At 42.1% G+C, this 18,830-nt stretch overlaps 1 protein-coding gene across 1 annotated transcript in view; it reads right to left on the minus strand.

Annotated features, from left to right (window-relative positions):
- LOC310800169 (dynein axonemal heavy chain 5-like) overlaps positions 1–18,830 on the minus strand; it is a gene marked incomplete at both ends in the record, with an annotated part of 678,223 nt that overhangs the window by 73,023 nt on the left and 586,370 nt on the right. The window contains 4 exons of the mRNA XM_083662754.1: positions 7,413–7,595; positions 13,617–13,772; positions 14,026–14,160; positions 16,285–16,466. Coding sequence (XP_083518880.1) covers positions 7,413–7,595; positions 13,617–13,772; positions 14,026–14,160; positions 16,285–16,466 — 656 coding nt within the window. The remainder of the gene's footprint in view (positions 1–7,412; positions 7,596–13,616; positions 13,773–14,025; positions 14,161–16,284; positions 16,467–18,830) is intronic.

Genomic DNA, 18,830 nt, shown 5'->3' on the forward strand with positions numbered 1-18,830 from the left:
CATTCATGGCCAAAGACGTCTTTAACGTGTTAACGGGAATTGCCCTCCCAGCCAATGACGTGTTTGACGTGTTTTTGTTTTTATTAGTGCAGCGCGTAGTTCAAAGACTTCCCCAGCCTGTGACATGGTATCAGGTCCCTGGCCTCAAAGACAAAGCCGTCAACACGTGAACAAACACATACCGCAGCTGTTGTTTTGAAATGGAAGAGGAGGAGAAAACGGAGAAACGCTGCCTGCTGTTGCAGAGAGGAGAAACGCCATTGAAACGCCCCTCGGCGCGCTGCGCTGGTCGCCTTGCTGCAGGGCGAACCTGGATTGAGTTGTTCGCGGTAGTCAAACCCGTGACGAACATGATCGATCCGGTTCCAGCGCCTGGTCCCAAAGCCAAGCCGGACCCGTTCCTGTGTCGCAGCATTCGTCCCAGCCTGAACGAGAGGAGGAAAACGATGCAGAGGCAGAGGAGGCTAGACGCTGATCTCAGACCAGTTTGGTGTTCCCCTCCTATGCTAATTTGCAGGGCGATCAATAGTGTTCCCTGGGAAGGAGGTGCGATCCAGCAGCAGCTGTGGACAGAACTCTCTCTGTGTGTGTGTGTGTGTGTGTGTGTGTGTGTGTGTGTGTGTGTGTGTGTGTGTGTGTGTGTGTCTCTGTGTCTGTCTGTCTGTCTGTCTGTCTGTCTGTCTGTCTGTGTGTCTGTCTGCACACTCACTCACACTGAGTAAACTGTATTGTTGAATGTAAAAAAAGCACTTCATGTATATATATATATATATATATATATATATATATATTTTTTTTTTTTTTTTTTTTGTCATTTGTGTCATAACGAATAATATTTACATGTCTGATGTCAATACAGTTCAAAATAAAAGAATTGAGAGCGAGTTCTGCCTGAGATTGTGTCCTTTACAAAAATGGCCTTTTCTGCTGTTTCTCTTCTCAGAGAGACCTTTTTGGTGAAAACAGGGTGTATATAAATGGCTATAAGTAGAGTACAGAACATGCTAAAAGCTCACTTTTTTTTCCTGGTGAACCCAGAGACGTACATCTTCATTTTGAGGTATTGCAAATCACTTTGGTGCTAATAGATAATTTACTGTGGGTCTTGAAAGATGACCAACAATTATGAAAATGTTTGGCCTGTGCTAAATATTGGCAGTCCTAAACTGGCCATGAATGAGTTAATGTGAAGATTAGCCTCTTCCTTTTGCTCTCAGAGTGCATCAGATTCATGCATTTTACTTTAAAATATACAAAATGTCTTTGTCCAGGGGGGGCAGTAGAAGGGTTAGTTCTACTAATGTTAATTTAAAATGAGATATTCCTCTAAGTATGGCGAAAAAACATCCAAACATCCGGCCGATGGGTAGGGGGGCCCCTGGGAGCTTCAGTGCCCCGGGCCCCTGGGGGTGTTAATCTGGCTCTGTCACGGTTTGATATCGCGATATATTGTGGGACGATATATTGTGACATCCCTAGTCGCGATGCCCGTGACTTAGAATGAATGTAGGCCAGGGGTGTGTGTGTGTGTGTGTGTGTGTGTGTGTGTGTGTGTGTGTGTGTGCGTGTGTGCGTGTGTGGGGGGGATATTATGTTATTTTAAATGTGTTTTTATTGTTTGTGTGGACCCCAGGAGGACGACCACTTTGTGGAAGCAAATGCGGATCCAAATAAAGAATAAAGGACTTGGAAAAGTCAGCAGGTAAGTTGGACTAACGTTACAAGCTCTGAAAATGTATGCCTTCGTTACTTACTCCAGCTAAACGCTATGGGTTGTTCATATTGTCTATGAAAGGTAGCTGTGCTATAGGCTAAGCACAGCACGTTGGTTCTCAGTACAACCGATGCTGGAATGTGACACGTATTTTCAGAATTTACCTCTTCAGTCCTACATCCTCGCTCACTTCTAAGTCGCCTCCTTTTTTATTGTGGCCCCGAATCCGTTATTCCATGAGACTGGTGTGCTAGCCAGGTGTGCTAGCCAGGTGTGCTAGCCAGGTGTGTTAGCCAGGTGTGCTAGCCAGGGAGCCCAGACAGACTCAGCTCCAGCAGACTGCTGCTGATTACCATGGCCATGCAGAACTGTCGACTGTCGAAGATGTTACAGTCAAGTGGATACCTTGGTCTCTAGTGATTGGTTAGGGAAAATTGAAGCCCCTCCCCTCATAGAAATCCCTAGCCCCTTTTGCGACTCTTCCAGGTATACAAATTAATAATAATTAATAAATGATCTCCCCTCCACAGTCCCTTATCCACCAATAGACCAAGCAGTCTAAATCAGCAATACGCACGTATTTACAAGTGTCACTGAAACATTTCAAAGCATTTCCCTACCAAAGCAGAAGGGTTCATTGCTTCTCGACGGACGGGTTTGAAAGCTGGATGGTGCTCATACATGTCTCTTTTGATCCAAATTCTGTGCTGGGCTGCGTTCCAATACCCATACTTGTACTTCTTTCTTGTAGTATGTACTGCCGCTGCCCTCACAAAGTATGGATTGTAGTGTGCAGCATGCATGCAAAATGCATACTATTGGGACACACTACATCTGTCGTCACATGAGCTTCCTGAACTCCGACCTCTTGCTCACTTCCGCCGACGTCCGCAGCGCCACATTTGATTTTTTTTTTTTTTTTTTTTAATTCAATAAACAAAGTCTGGCAGTAACAAACAGTACATTATACAAAAAATTCAGACTCAACATTTACAAAATTGGAACAGACAATCAAATAAACAAAATAAATAATGCAAAAACATTAAGTCAGAGTTCTAAACAGGAATCAAGATATGCATGTTTTGGTACACACCATGCTTGTTTGGTTTTAACATATTTCAAGGCTTTCTTAAAGTTAATTATCTCATTCATGAACACGCAGCTCAGTCAGTGCGACGTAACTCCAGTAGGTGGCGGTAATGCACAAAAAGTTGTTTGCCAACCGCCATAAAACATTAGAAGGAGAAGAAGAAGACATAACTTCCTGCTGCGCAAAGGATTGTGGGGAAGATTGGCTGGTGCAGCATGCATCGAAGCATACTCCGAAATAGGAGCTGATGTAGTACAACATCCTGGTACTCTTGGCATACTGCATCTGACATACTATGTATTGGGACATACTAATTATTTTTTTGCCTACTAAATAGTATGGAAGTATGGGTATTGGAACGGGGCTCAGGTGATATTATCTTTTCGCAAATGCCAAAATGGCCGCCCTGCCTTCTCTATGTGATCCTCTGTGTGCTTCCGACCACAGGGGGCACTGTGGAGCGCTATGATGGCTGGGCGCAGCAGCACAAGACAGAATGATTAGTAGGGGTGTCAAAAATAATCGATTATAAGATGCATCACGATGCGGACGTGCACGATTCTGCATCGATTCACAAATGTCAAAAATCGATTATATAAATAAATTCAAATCAAATCAAATAAATTCAAATAAAATATAATGGAAGAACATGCAGTTGTTTATTTTAATTATGGATCATAATACAATGCAATTCCAAATGCACTTTTATTTTAAAAGTAGCCACACAGTGAGAAAAAAGAAAGTGAGAAAAAATAAATCATGTATTGGGGTAAAAAAGTGATGCATCGATTTAAGATGCATCGATAATCATAATCGATTCGAATCGTAGCCCTCTGAATCGTAATTGAATCGAATCGTGAGGCCAGTGAAGATTCACAGCCCTAATGATTAGTATATTAAAGTTATTTATTAGCAACATCTAGCTTTCAAACCCCTCCGTCGAGAAGCAATGAACCCTTCTGCTCTGGTAGGTGGCTTTGAAATGTTTCTGTGACACTTGTAAATACGTGCGTATCGCTGATTTAGACTGCTTGGGACTCAGAGTGGCAGGGAAGTCTATTGGCGGATAAGGGACTGTGGAGGGGAGATCATTATTAATTAGTATAAATAAATTGTAAACGTACTGTACATTCATGTAAATTCCCTGCACATTTAATGCCTATTTAACTTAGCCTGTAAATTTCGTGTACATTCAACTCTTATTTAACTCTGACTGTAAATTCATGTAAATCCACTGCCTATTTAACATCTATTTAACTCAGTCTGTAAATCTCATGTAAATCCAACGTGAATTCATATTTATCATCCACAGAACACTTCACCACTCATGTACATATTGTATATATTTACTCCATTTGATTGCACTTGCAACTTTGTGATTGTCTTCAGTTATCTTCCTACTTCTTATCTCTGTATATTGATGTGACCGCTACGCTGCATACAGACACTAAGACAAATTCCTCGTATGTAACTTGCATACTGTGGCAATACAAGTGATTCTGATTCTGATTATTTATACCCGGAAGAGTCGCGAAAGGGGCTATGAAATCCCCTGAACTGACTGCAATCTCAGACTAGAAGATGGAAATGAGTTTAGGAGTCGACAATTCAGTCTGAATATCAGAGCAGAAGCATGAAGTGAAAGCGTCATTTGTGATTTTGCAGGAATTACAATGATCCATGTTTGAGAAAAAACCTAACCCCCGGCAAACCAGAACATTCAAATTCAAATTCACCCACAGGCTCTGGCTTCCGTGTCCATTAAGAGCAATTTGACATGTAATAGTAGAATAGGCACAAAATAAGCCACTTTGGCCATCAGGCCTGAATGCCTCACGCCAGCAGAAAGCCATGCTGCTCGGCCATTACTGAGGATCAGAGTGAAATGACCCGCTGAGTGCAGTAGCACTCTGCACAGTTATAATCAATGAGTCCTCTGTCTGTATCCGCTGTCTGGCACCTACCTATTTCAAGCCTTTTCTCAAGCCCTGACTCAATGAATCAAATCCACGACACTTTGTGTGTGTCAGTGTTGGGGGTAACTCATTACAAAAGTAACATATTACATGTAATATATTACTTTTAGCAGTAACTCAGTAATATAACTTATTACTTATAGGATTTCAGTAATATCATACCAGCTACTTTGTCAAGTAACTCAAGTTACAAATTGAGTTACTTTTTTTAATCAAAGCACATATTTAAATCATTTCATAATCAAACTGTGTGTTTATGCAAATAACCACTACAGATGACAATAACAAAGGAAAAGGATAACATTTAGAATTTTGGATTGTTTGCACTGACTTCAAGGTGGTTGAAATTATTTTTCGGGATGGTTCCGGGGCGCCGATGTCATTCTGCTACTGCAGTTATTTTGGTGAAAGTAATGCAAAAGTAGTGTAATAAGTAACGAGTTACTCTACACAGAAAGTAATATTGTAAAGTAACGCATTACCTTCAAATGAAAGTAACTAGTAATATGTAGTATATTACATTTTTATAAAGTAACTTGCCCAACACTGGTGTGTGTGTGCGCGCGCATGTGTGTGTGTGTGTCATCAGTGTTTGTGCATACAGTATGTACAGTGTTTGCAGGTGGATGTGTGTCTCTCTCAGTCTCTCTCTGAGTCTCAGTGAGGACTGTCATGGTTGCCATGCTCTTTGTGCACACAGGGTGATGATAAACTCCACATTATATTGTCACACATGGAAACGCAGTTCTTTCACATTATAAAACCCTTTTATTTCTAACCCCTCCATCGAAAAGCAATGAACGCTTCTGCTCTAGTAGGTGGCTTTGAAATGTTTCTGTGACACTTGTAAATACGTGCGTATCGCTGATTTTAGACTGCTTGGGACTCAGAGTGGCAGGGAAGTCTATTGGCGGATAAGGGACTGTGGAGGGGAGATCATTATTAATTATTATGAATTAATTATGAATTGATAAAAAAAAAGTATAAATTAATTATTATATTAATTAATTCAGTTGAAAACGCATGTTAACGCCAGGTGTAAATGGCCTCTCAGTCTCTCTGAGGCCATTTACACCTGGCGTTAACATGCGTTTTCTGTGATCAGATTGCAATCAGATTGTGTTTTATCACTTGAAAGTACAGGTGTAAACACGCCCGAAACGCATTGAAGGAGGATTGCAATCTGATCGGCCAAACCACCTCCGGAAGTGGTCAGGGATGCATTGTGTACACATTGAACACAAGTGTAAATGCAATGTGTCCTCTCAATCTGGATACACCAACTTTATGCGGATTGAGAGGACAACAATCAGATTGCAGAAATGGAATCAGGCTGAAGTGATCAAATACAATCTGATTGCAATCTGATGGCAGAAACCACATGTTAACGCCAGGTGTAAATGGCCTCTCTGAGTCTCAGTGAGGACTGTCATGGTTGCCATGCTCTTTGTGCACAGGGTGATAATAAACTCCCAATTATATTGTCACACATGGGCTTTGCTGCAGAGAGAGAAGATGAGGTGCACAGTAGGTGTGTGAGAGGTGCCAGAGAGCCATCATTCAAAATGCTCTCCAAGTTCCTCTTCAAGGAACTCAGGAGGCCAAATGTGAGATCGATCTCAACTCCAACGCACTTGGCAAAGGTGGAACACTACTGTAGAGGGTTCTTCCTCTCTATAGAGAGCCGCAGGGATGACGTAATTTTGTAGTCGCAACGCGGAAGTCGCGGACTTCCTGGTTCTTCACTGTTTCTGCCTATGGGATTTTTGAATGGGTTTTTGGTGCGATGCTTTAAATAAGGTCTGTGGGCAACGCAAGCTTAATCAAACGCGAACCAGTGTTCACTGGGATAATCTTCACACATGAGGACCACTTTCATGAGTTTTGAAGCGTAAATGCGAGCCCCATAAGTAAAAAGCTCGTGCTAAGCTAATCCAGAACTACACACAGTGTCGCATAGGCTTCCCCGTCACGTCAGCACTCAACCTGGAGTGTTGTTGATGTGTGCGCTGCTGTGCACTGATTACCCCGGGCTGAACCAGGTGAGGGAAAGAGAATTTCCGTGTTCGTCCTTTGAAGTGGTGACGTTATTGACGTATAATATCCCCGTCGACTCAACAGTGTAGTCTCATTTAGCCGTTTGCTAGCTAGCTGCCCTTTTAACGGCACGTAAAATCTTAAAAACTCATAAAAGTGGTCCTCATGTGTGAAGATTATCCCGCTGAACACTGGTTCGCGTTTGATAAAAGCTTGCGTTGCCCAGAGACCTTATTTGAAGCACCGCGCCAAAAACACATTCAAAAATCCCATAGGCGAAAACAGTGAAGAACCCTGTAACCATGTTAGTTACGTGTCGTGTTATAATGTACAATGTGTGTTTTATATTTTTCACAACTTGGCACACACAGCACACTAACAGTGTCACTTTTTAACTCACAATTGCACATATTCTTTGCGTGGCCATAGACAATTTTGGTCTCATACCCTGGCAACCTTTGGGAAGCAATGTATAACTGTGACGATTGAGATGTCAATATTTCACTTTTGGAGAATATTTGTATTGTAACTTGTTAGTAGTCACTGGCTCCGGCAAGTCTAGTGTATAATCAGTGATCAGGAGCTGACATGACACCTGTTTCTCAGAGAGGATGACCCGGCCCAGCAGCTGGTCTTCCAGGCCCCTCATGGTGACGGTGAAGTCGATGATGGAGGTGCGGGCGCTGATCTCGGGGGTGTAGGCCGGGTTAGGCAGCTTGGTGGTCACATACAGCCTGAAGCCCTTCATCACGTCCACCTCCTTGTCGCCCACTTTCACCTGCGGGAGGGAGCGGAGAGGGAGAGATGCATCGTTATTACCGATCAGCTTATGGTACCAATTGCAAATGCAGACTCTCCATAGACACAAATATGGACGTAGTCACCACGATGTCACCCATTGTATTGTGGACTCCCGTTTTGAAGTCTCGATTTTGGCATTTTTACCGTCGCCATCTTGGACGAGAAGAGCCGCAGCACCACCTGCTATTGGTCCATGATGGGCCAGCTGTGCGATCACTGGACAGGCGACGTGTCAATCACGCACGCAAAGCATAGTCCAATTTATTGTATATTTTACTCTAAATAGGACCATAAGGGGACATTCACACCGAAAGCGTTTTTTTCAGTCAGAACGCTATGAAAATCATGTCGAGAGCGCTTCCATTGTGCACAAAACACACCGCACGGAGCAGTTTCCGTTTTGTTTTCACCTGTAGTCGCGTGCAGTACAGATCAGAACACAACGACCACACGGACGGTAGCCAGATAGTTTTGTCTGTTTGATGTTGTTCACTGTCAACATGAAAGCCAGATTATTGCCAATTCTGGCAGCAGCAGAGGTTGAAAATCACTCGGGAGGAGAAAAGGTAGGATGAGTGAAAATGACGAGCAGCGCGCTTTTCCTCTAATGTTCAACTTTTTTCAGCTTTAAAACGCCCACAGCGCTCCTCCAAAAACAACAGACGCCACCAGCGCTGAAACGCCAGGTGCGTTCATTAAAAGAGGAGCATGTCTAGCGCGTCCTTACATAGAGAATGAATTGCAAGTGTTTACTGAGGTCATAAATCAAGTGTCACTAACAGTACAAGTACGGTTGGTGAAATTAGCTATGAGACCAAAAAAAGCAAACATGTTTATTTCTGATGTTGAGGAACTGCAGTTTTTGGCACATCCACGTTGGCTCCATCTTTCCAAGCTGGAGGTTGCTGCTTACTTTACTTTATTCGTTTATTTGAGAGATTTGAAAAAATGCCGGATTTAGCACGAGGCTAGTTTCCATCTGTAGTCCCCAACATAAAACAACATAAGAACAAGGATATAAAAACAGAGCAACAACACGGGAAACAAAGTGCATTAAAACAAAGTGCATTAAGAGCATTAAAAGTGCATAGAAAAACCATGAACAATTTACAAAGTTGTGTATTAGTGTGTATGTGTGTAGGAGTATGTACGTGTTACGCCGGGATTCCACTGGTTGCATTTGCGTTGCGTTGCGGCTGTGCTCCGGTTTTGCTCCGTGCTCTGTGCTCCACCAACACTAAACCGGCTGCGTGCAGAGCACGTCACGGCTCCACCAGACAGCTAGAGTGACGAGACCGACAGGTTCTCGCGGTGAAATCGCACGAGACAATTTGTATGTGGGATAAATACAACAACAAACAGGCAGAAGATCATTGTTCCCAACTGGAGAAGCAGAGGAGGGGTGGACTTGCTTGGTGTTGTCCTTGTAAAAAGGATGTGTCGTGTCATATATTATTTTGTGGTTTTCCACTTCAATGATGAACTTTTCCTTACTTACTCATCACTCTGCCGGAAGGAGCCAGCCTCAAACCCTGGAACCTTCCACTTCCCAGGTGGCAGCTCTACCTCTTGAGCTACTGCCGCCCCGTATTACATGACATTACATCATTACATACAGGAACTTAAGAAGCACAACACTGTCTTTTCCTCACCATCAACAGGAAGTGTGAGTTTCTATAATCCGGTGAGACTCCTTCAAGGGACTCCAGACTACAGCATGATTTTGATCAGAAGAGCACACTCTCATACTCAACTCTTTCATCACAATGGAGCCATGGAGAGAAATCAACTTCATTGCTGATAGTTATTAAATGCAGGAAGATTATGTTTGTCTATTTATTAAAATTTTCTTTTTTGCCAGCTAGCTGCCATTAATGGCAATTAAATAGTCCCACTGATAATTAAGATCATATTTCATTTTTCTGGGCATGCTGATAGAGATGGCAATGCGATTTTTACTTATTTTTTCATTTATTTATTTATGGGGGGAGGGCGGTGGATTCCTCTCCTGGAGACAAAAAAAAAATCATACTTTTTTGCAGTTAAAGTCACCTGTAGGGCACAATTTGACAAACCTCACTGATCACAGTGATACAATTTTCATTTCATTACATTTCAAAAGGAGGATTTGCTTGCCTGCCTCAATGTATTGAGAGGAAGTTTACAATGAGGATTGGGTAGGATAATAATAATAATAATAATAAACATGTGTTTTCTATAGCGCTTTTCAAGGACTCAAAGACGCTGTACAAAAAGAAACACTAAAGGGGCGGGGACGACGTAAGTGCAACAGACAATGGACAAACATTGTCCATTGTTTGTCCATGGACATGGACAAAAGGATGATGAACTCACCAGCTAGAGCCAATTGTAGGAGCAGTAACTCCCCTTGCTGTAAAGCTATTTAGCAGTGTTGAGCAAGTTACTTTCAAAATGTAATATACTACATATTACTAGTTACTTTCATTTGAAAGTAATAAGTTACTTTACAATATTACTGTCTGTGTAGAGTAACTCGTTACTTATTACACTACTTTTGCATTACTTTGACCAAAACAACAGCAGCAGCCGAATGACATCGACGCCCCGGAACCATCCTGAAAAATAATTTCAACCATCTTGAAATCAGTGTAAACAATCCAAAATTCTAAATGTTATTATTTTCCTTTGTTATTCTCATCTAGAGTGGCTATTTGCATAAAAACACACAGTTTGATTAGGAAATGATTGCATCTTTTTTAAATATGTGCTTTGATTTAATCAAATGTAACTCAATTTGTAACTTGAGTTACTTGACAAAGTAACAGGTATAATATTACTGAAATCCTATTGGTAATAAGTTATATTACTGAGTTACTGGTAAAAGTAATATATTACATGTAATATGTTACTTTTGTAATGAGTTACCCCCAACACTGCTATTTAGCTATTGGCAAATAGCCAATAGCCACATTTTCTCCCCAATTTTACTTGGCCAATTTTCCCCCTCTGCTACCCTGGTCGCTGCTCCACTCTCTGCCAACCTGGGGAGAGCCGAGACTAGCACCATGCTTCCTCCGACACATGCGCAGTAGCCAGCCGCTTCTTTTCATCCGACAGTGGGAGCTTCACCGGTAGGACGTACTGTAGCACGTGGGAGGATCACGCTATTCCCACCAGTTCCCTTCCGCACAGAACAGACGCCACGACCGACCAGAGGAGGCGCTAATGCAGCGACCAGGACAAATACCCTCAATCCGGCTTCCCTCCTGCAGACACCAGCCAATTGCCGACCAAGCCAGAAGTAACACGAGGATGCGAACCTGCGCCCCCTCGCGTTGGTGGGCAGGGAATCTACCGCTACGCTACCCAGACGGCGACCATAATAATACCTTTCACACACTATTTGACAAACTCACTGTAAAAGACAGAAGTTGATCTCTGAGGCCATGTTCAGACTAGGAGGCCAAATCTGATTTGTGAACTTTAGTGACCTATTAATGACTTTATCCAGATTGGTTTTATGAGTCTGGACGCTCCAAGTCTGATTTGTGTCACTTGTCCCAAACCACATATGGAGGTAGTTTCCAATCTGCTTTTGACTGATGTGTCTTCAGTGCGGACGCGCAGATCCACCAAATCTGATTTGAACGTCACTCGCAACTCGTCATCAAATGCTTCTGCGCAGGAAAACCACGTCACCAACGTACGTATTTACTGACGCCCACGTCGTTACCATAGCAACCCATGCAGATAGGCTGTTTAGGTCTGGACACACAGATCCGACTTGAGAATCAGATTTGTGGCAGAGTGCGGACACACTCCCAAATCAGATTTGGGAAACCAATCAAGATAATGATGATTAATGACTTTATCAGGAAATCGGATTTGCCTGTAATGTGAACATGGCCTAAGTTTCCTGCGTAGGAAAGTAAACTTCTAACATTGAGCCAAAGGAGATGAATGCAAAGGAATGGCACACTCAACTGCAAACATTTCTCCAGAAGCTCCGGTGGCCTCAAATGAAATAGGACTTGTGAGGACAGACTTTGAAAGCCCAGGAGCAGCGCTCATAAACAGTTCAGTTGTAGCACTTGGCCTTCGTCTCTAAGGTCTAAGTCCTGAAATGTGTTTGTTGACTGCTGGGTCATCAAATGGATTCAAGCTTTATATTTTTGTCAATGCCGCTTGCAGTCTGAAAAGAGGCAGCGAGAGAGGCTAGTATACTGCCTTATAGTGTTGGGCAAGTTACTTTCAAAATGTAATATACTACATATTACTAGTTACTTTCATTTGAAAGTAATACGTTACTTTACAATATTACTGTCTGTGTAGAGTAACTAGTTACTTATTACACTACTTTTGCATTACTTTCACCAAAACAACAGCAGCAGCAGAATGACATCGCCGCCCCGGAACCATCCCGAAAAATAATTTCAACCGTCTTGTAGTCAGTGTAAACAATCCAAAATTCTAAATAGTCCAGTAAAAATGTCACTTGACCTCACACTAATTGCAACAAAACCAAACTCAACTGATTTTGTATCCTCAATATGTCCTCAATGAAGGAAAAAAAGTGTTAAGGAAATGTATGAAGGGAAATTTTTGAAAATGACCTATATGATGCTACCAAAAAGTTTTTTTATTTATTTTTTAACATTTTTTTTTATTTTTATTTTATTTTATTTTTTTTTTCTCCTTGAAGCAAAAAACACATACAGGATATAAGTGATGAGATTTATGGCACATAAAAAAAAAAAAAAAAGGCTTCCATAGGCTTCCATCATATTAAGGTCATTTTCAAAACTTTCCCTTCATACATTTCCTTAACACTTTTTTTCCTTCATTGAGGACATATTGAGGATACAAAATCAGTTGAGTTTGGTTTTGTTGCAATTAGTGTGAGGTTGACCCACATATTTGCGTAAAATGCCTGGACTAAAATGTTATACTTTTCCTTTGTTATTGTCATCTATAGTGGTTATTTGCATAAAAACACAGTTTGATTAGGAAATGATTGTATCTTTTTTAAATATGTGCTTTGATTTAATAAAATGTAACTCAATTTGTAACTTGAGTTACTTGACAAAGTAACTGGTATAATATTACTGAAATCCTAAAAGTAATAAGTTATATTACTGAGTTACTGCTAAAAGTAATATATTACATGTAATATGTTACTTTTGTAATGAGTTACCCCCAACACTGCTTATGATTAGAACTGTGATGTTTGGCAGCATGCAATTACAAATTTGGTGAATTTGGTGAAAGAAATATCACACAAAATGACTCATTCATTACTCTCATTACATTGTAATAATTTCACTTGAAAATACATTTGTATTGTAAATGTAATCTGTCATCTGTGATGTGATGTCCATGTTTGTCCCGTAGTGTAGTGTGAACAACTTCCTGGGCAAAATGGGAAGTGTTTAGTTTGAACTGCGCCAGTCGACTCGGACCAGTCTTGTAGTCTGAACTAGGCTTAAAGAAAAAGCCCTCCTCACGAAGGTGAAATATTGAGACAATAGAATAGACCAGTGATACTCAACTTGTAGCCCCCTGTGTGGCCCGCGATGGAATTGCATTTTTTTTTTACAGTGCACCTGAACGCAACATGCAAGATACCCGCTGAATAAGTGTCCAAATGTTCATGTCATTCTGGCCAATACTCCACCTCTGTTATAACATTTCAGTCTGGAATATGGACTATCTTTCAATAATCTATGATTTAGCTGCTAAATTGTCAAAAATGCTCGCTACCCAGGCACTTATGTATGTACTTAACCTAACTAACTTAACCTAACTAACTATCCGGTGTGCACAACATTGTCAGACTAAACTCCGGCTGACACTCCAAAAACCTACAATCCGCTACAGAAAAATGTATATTGTTTGTTTATTAACTGGCCCCTGGCCTTCTAACATTTGACGAAAGTGGCCCCCGGGCAAAGCAAGTTGAGTATCCCTGGTCACTAGACACATACAAGGTCTTAGGAGGGTTATTCTGCCATATTACCTTATAGGTGGAGCCAGTTTTGATGAAGTTCTTCTCTAGGACGCTGTCAAGCGCAGGGTCCAACTCCTCTCCTACGTCCTCGATCAGCAGGGGGCGCCCTAGAGACAAACTGTCCTCCAGGTGGTTCCTGAAGTACTTATGGTTCAATGAGGTGATCTGGAACCAGGAAAAAGGTTTGAGATTGATAGAAAAACTTTTGGTCTGATCAATGTAGTTGACAACTTGGAGCAGCCTGTTTTTTGCGTTCAGGTTGTCATTGTAAATGAGAACTGGTTCTCAATTGACCTACCTGGTTAAATAAAGGTTAAATAAAATAAAAATATTACCATGAGCACATGACACAAATTGGAGGCAACAAACCCAGCCTGCATAGTAGAAATCAAAGGCAGATAAACCAAAGATGGCAAACCTGCAGCTCGTTTCTGGCCTCTTTATTCTTGATCCAGATCTTCCCCTGGTTCTGAGGGTCGATGAGGAGGGGGAAGCGGGCACCTTTAGTGACGATGATCCCATTCTGAATGGACAGGTCATCACTGGGGAGCCCCTGTTTAAAAACAAAAGAATACTGTTCAATCGACTACAGTACGTCCAGTCAACTTGTTTTCGCATGCATTCGTTATTTTATTTTATTTATTCCTCTTTAACTAATTCCGTTCTAATTCAATTAGCCAGTATTTGATTCAGTCACCACCGATATATGGAGCTTTATCACCGGACTAGCTGATGATTACATATTTTTTATATCCTATAATAAGAATTAGGGGTGTCAAGATACACTAATTTCACGATACGATACACGATATTGGGTTCACGATAACGATACGATACGATATTTTAACAATATTTTTTTTAACAAAAGTAAATAATTTTTATGTATTTATTTATCATTTATTTAACCATGTGAGTCCCGTTGAAATAGAAACCTCTTTTCAAGGGAGCCCTGGGAAAATACTGGAAAAATTGTCTTTCATTTGAAATACACAAAATACAAAACAAATGCTGTTTTTGGAAGTGGTTATTATAATAACTAGAAAACAACATGGAAGATAATGCTTCTCTTGCAATAGAATGTGTCACACTGTCACAAACTAAATGTTTGTTGCATGGTGAAAGAAAAATAAAGTATACAATCTATTTCTTAAATAACTCATGCTCAATGGTCCCTAAACTTATGTAATCTTATGTACCCCTTGAGCTGTTTTGCCATGCCAGTAGTAGTCTACCCCCTCACTCATGCGTGTTGATTCTGCTAAATTTGTTCCATTATTATTTTAGATTTTTTTTACGATATCATTTCTTTCTGACGATACGCATATCGTGACGTTTCAATATCGCGATATATCGTGCGACGAAATATCGTGACACCCCTAATAAGAATGCAGAGTGCCTGTGTGTGAGCAAATTGTGTTTGGCCACAGTTATGCCATTTTAGTTGCGATCGCGCTGAATCTTTTAGGAAGTGTAAAGAGCACCCATGCGGGTGACCTAACAGAGCCGGGTTTTTTAATTGGGTCATTAGAGCCGATTAAATGGGCAAAATTGGCTTATTAGTGGCCAAAATGAGTCAACAACACAGGTTCAGCACCATGGAGATGCGTTCGCTACTGATGGAGCACACCTGAGTGGAAGAGCACACCTGAGCGGAGTTGGAATCAGCCAGGGAAGTGGACGAATCAGAACTACAGTGTAGCATAAGAATGCAAAGTCTGTGTGAGTGAGTGTGTGAGTGAGTGAGTGAGTGAGTGAGTGAGTGTGTGAGTGAGTGAGTGTGTGAGTGAGTGAGTGAGTGAGTGAGTGAGTGAGTGAGTGAGTGAGTGAGTGAGTGAGTGTGTGTGTGAGTGAGTGAGTGTGTGAGTGAGTGAGTGAGTGAGTGAGTGAGTGAGTGAGTGGGTGTGTGAGTGAGTGAGTGAGAGACAGCAGAAATCGTGTTCGGCCACAGCTACGCCATTTTCCGTGCGACCGCACTGAATCGTTCAGGAAGCGAGCACCCCTGCGGGTGACCTAACCGAGCCGGATATTTGTATGAGGTAATTAGGGCCAATTAATGGCTACATTTGCGATGGCTACGCAGATTAAAATGGTAAAAAAAAATGGTAAATGGCCTGCATTTATATAGCACTTTTATCCAAAGCGCTTTACAATCAGTAGGTACATTCACCCATTCATACACCGATGGCGGCAGGCTGCCACGCAGGGTGCTGGCACACCATCAGGAGCAATCAGGGGTTCAGTATCTTGCCCAAGGACACTTCGACATGCAGACTGGAGGAGGCGGGAATCAAACCACCGACCTGTTTTTATCCAAAGCGATTAGTGGACGACCCGCTCTACCTCCTGAGCTACAGCCGCCCCAATTAATCGGCAAACTTGCGATGCTAGTGCGCAATGGCTGCACAGCTCGATATACTGCTATTGCGCCAGTAAATAAGAAGTTCAGGGAATACTATGACAGTACATGTCTGTTCCAAAATAAGGCATGTTTCAGGGAAGAATGCTCAGATGCCTCCAGCAGAGTTCCACACACCAAGGAGCACATTTATTTATTTATTTATTTATTTATTTATTTATTTATTTATTTTCCTGGTGGCTACGGTAATGGTAATGGTATGGTAAAGTCTCCTCCGTTGATGTAGCTAGTAGTATGAATAATCGATATGGGATCTCTGACCTGCAGGTTCCACTCGCTGGCAGTGGGGGCGTCGATGAGCAGCTCGGTCAGGTTGAGGTTGTTGCCGAACGGGATGCAGCGCAGCTTCAGCTCCCGCTGCCAGTCGCTCAGCAGCAGGTTACGAAACTCCTGGTTGAAGGGGCCGGAGTAGGAGAGGAACGCTGTGGCTAGGAGGACATCGCCTGGCACACAAAGACAAAGATTATTATTAATAATAATAATAATAATAATAATACATTCTCCCCAATTGTACTTAGCCAATTAATGGATAGATATTAGGGCTGTGAATCTTCACTGGCCTCACGATTCGATTACGATTCAGAGGGCTACGATTCGATTACGATTATCGATGCATCTCGATGCATCTTAAATCGATGCATCCCTGTTTTCCGCAATACATGATTTATTTTTTCTCACTTTCTTTTTTCTCACTGTGTGGCTACTTTTAAAATAAAAGTGCATTTGGAATTGCATTGTATTATGATCCATAATTAAAATAGACAACTGCATGTACTTCCATTATATTTTATATTATTTAAAACATTATTATTTTATTTTTTTATAATCGATTTTTGACATTTGTGAATCGATGCAGAATCGTGCACGTCCGCATCGCGATGCATCTTATAATCGATTATTTTTGACACCCCTAATAGATATAGTCGAGCGAGTCACCGCAGTGGAATCCTGGGCAGACAGGAGCTCCCCACATGGTCAGAGCTGCAGCCAAGTGATCATCATCATGTTACATTGTACAGTGATAAGTGAGAAACTGGCCATTAAAAGTGACAATGAAAAGCCATTATGTGCAGTCTTTATCTCTCTCAACATAGAGACAGTCCGCATGTCTGGGAACGCCACAAAATGTTAAACGGCTGGCGCGCGAGTGGGGTAAAACCGCCCATATATCTCATGGGCTGACTCACCAAAAGACGGTGCTGCGGCTCTAAACTACAGGTTTGGGGGTTCTAGAGCAGAACACAAGACGTCTGCTCAGATGTGCGTTTACTGCGGTGGTTAAATCCCCGATCGTGTCTGCCTGGGCTGGGCCATCAGCTAAATTCTAACTTTGCTGAATGGATAGAACGGGGGTTTTTACCCCACCCTGACCACATTACGTCATGTGGCAGACGCTTTATCCAAAGCGACTTACATTAACACATTTTTTGTCAGCAATAGAGCAATCAACTATGCAACACAGTCTATGACAACTACAACCTCTGAAGGAACAGTGGTACAAGTTTAGTTTAGGTTAGTTTTTTTTTTTTTTTAAGAAAGAGAGAGAAAGAAGTTAGATCAAGAAGGGCCCAGATGGAGCCTGAAAAGGTGAGTCTTTAGTCTTTTCCGAAAGATCGGCAGTGATTCAGCAGTCCTGACCGAAGGTGGAAGCTCGCCACACCCCCAGCCAGGCTGAGCCAGCTAAACCAGCGTCTATGACGAGACGTGGCCTCAACCTATACTTGAAATGACTAAAAATGAAAAGTTTACAAATCCAAGTTTTACCAAATGGGCCAAGAAATTTGGTCAGAACACGGCTCGGTGGACTTACTTTTTTGCGGCAGCGGTTACGGAGGGGCGCGCGCCCCACGCGATTAGCGCAATGACATAATTTGGGCGCACGCTCACTTGCACCTGGCTCACTACGGTGAGCTGTCCCAGTCGTTGCTCCACCTCCTCTGCCGATCTGGGGAGGGTGTAGACTCACATGCTTCGTCCTTTCTTTTCTCCTGACAGTGAGGAGCTTCACCGGCAGGACGTAGCACGTGGGAGGATCACACTTTTGCCCCCCCCAGTTCCCCTCCACCTTGAACAGGTTCCCCCGACCGACCAGAGGAGCGACCAGGACACATAACCTTAATCCGGCTTTCCACCCGCAGACACAGCCAATCGTGCCTGTATGGCCGATCGACCAAGCTGGAGGCAACATTTGGGTTCAGAGCTGCGGCCTGCTGGGTTTGGTAGCGAGAGGCAGAAGCGTCATGCCCATTGTAACTGAGGGGGCTATAATATTATAGGCTGTGTGTGGTAGTTGAAACATAGTTTCAAGTTTACGTTTATGTATGTTTGTAGAAACATACATAACAAAAACATAAATACTGTATAGGCTACATACAGTACAACACAAAAGGCTGTTATTTACCCTTTGTCGCCACCTGGTGAGTAAATATATATAACTAAAACCATTAAAATTGACAACCGGTCTGCAACTTTTTTTCCCATGTATCTACCGGTCCTTGGCACAAAAAAGGTTGGGAACCCCTGCTCTAGAGGACACTAGATGAGACTAATAGAAGATAAAAGATGTCTACCTTCTGAAAAGGCAATACCAGCCAAAATAAACATTGTGTTACATTGCTTTGAAACGTGTGGTCTCCCTTTTTTGTCAGGTCCATTGAGCCTGGGCAGTGGCAATGTACTTAGTCTGGTGATTATGGATCTTTCCAGGAGGCTGAGCAGTTTGGAAAATAGCCTTATGGTTACACCTGCTCAGTCTGTTCATTTAAAATGAGATATTCCTCTAAATCTGGCTTCCAACCCCCCAATTT

Source organism: Poromitra crassiceps (assembly GCF_964638095.1).
Source record: "Poromitra crassiceps genome assembly, chromosome: 29".
Taxonomy (NCBI): domain Eukaryota; kingdom Metazoa; phylum Chordata; class Actinopteri; order Beryciformes; family Melamphaidae; genus Poromitra; species Poromitra crassiceps.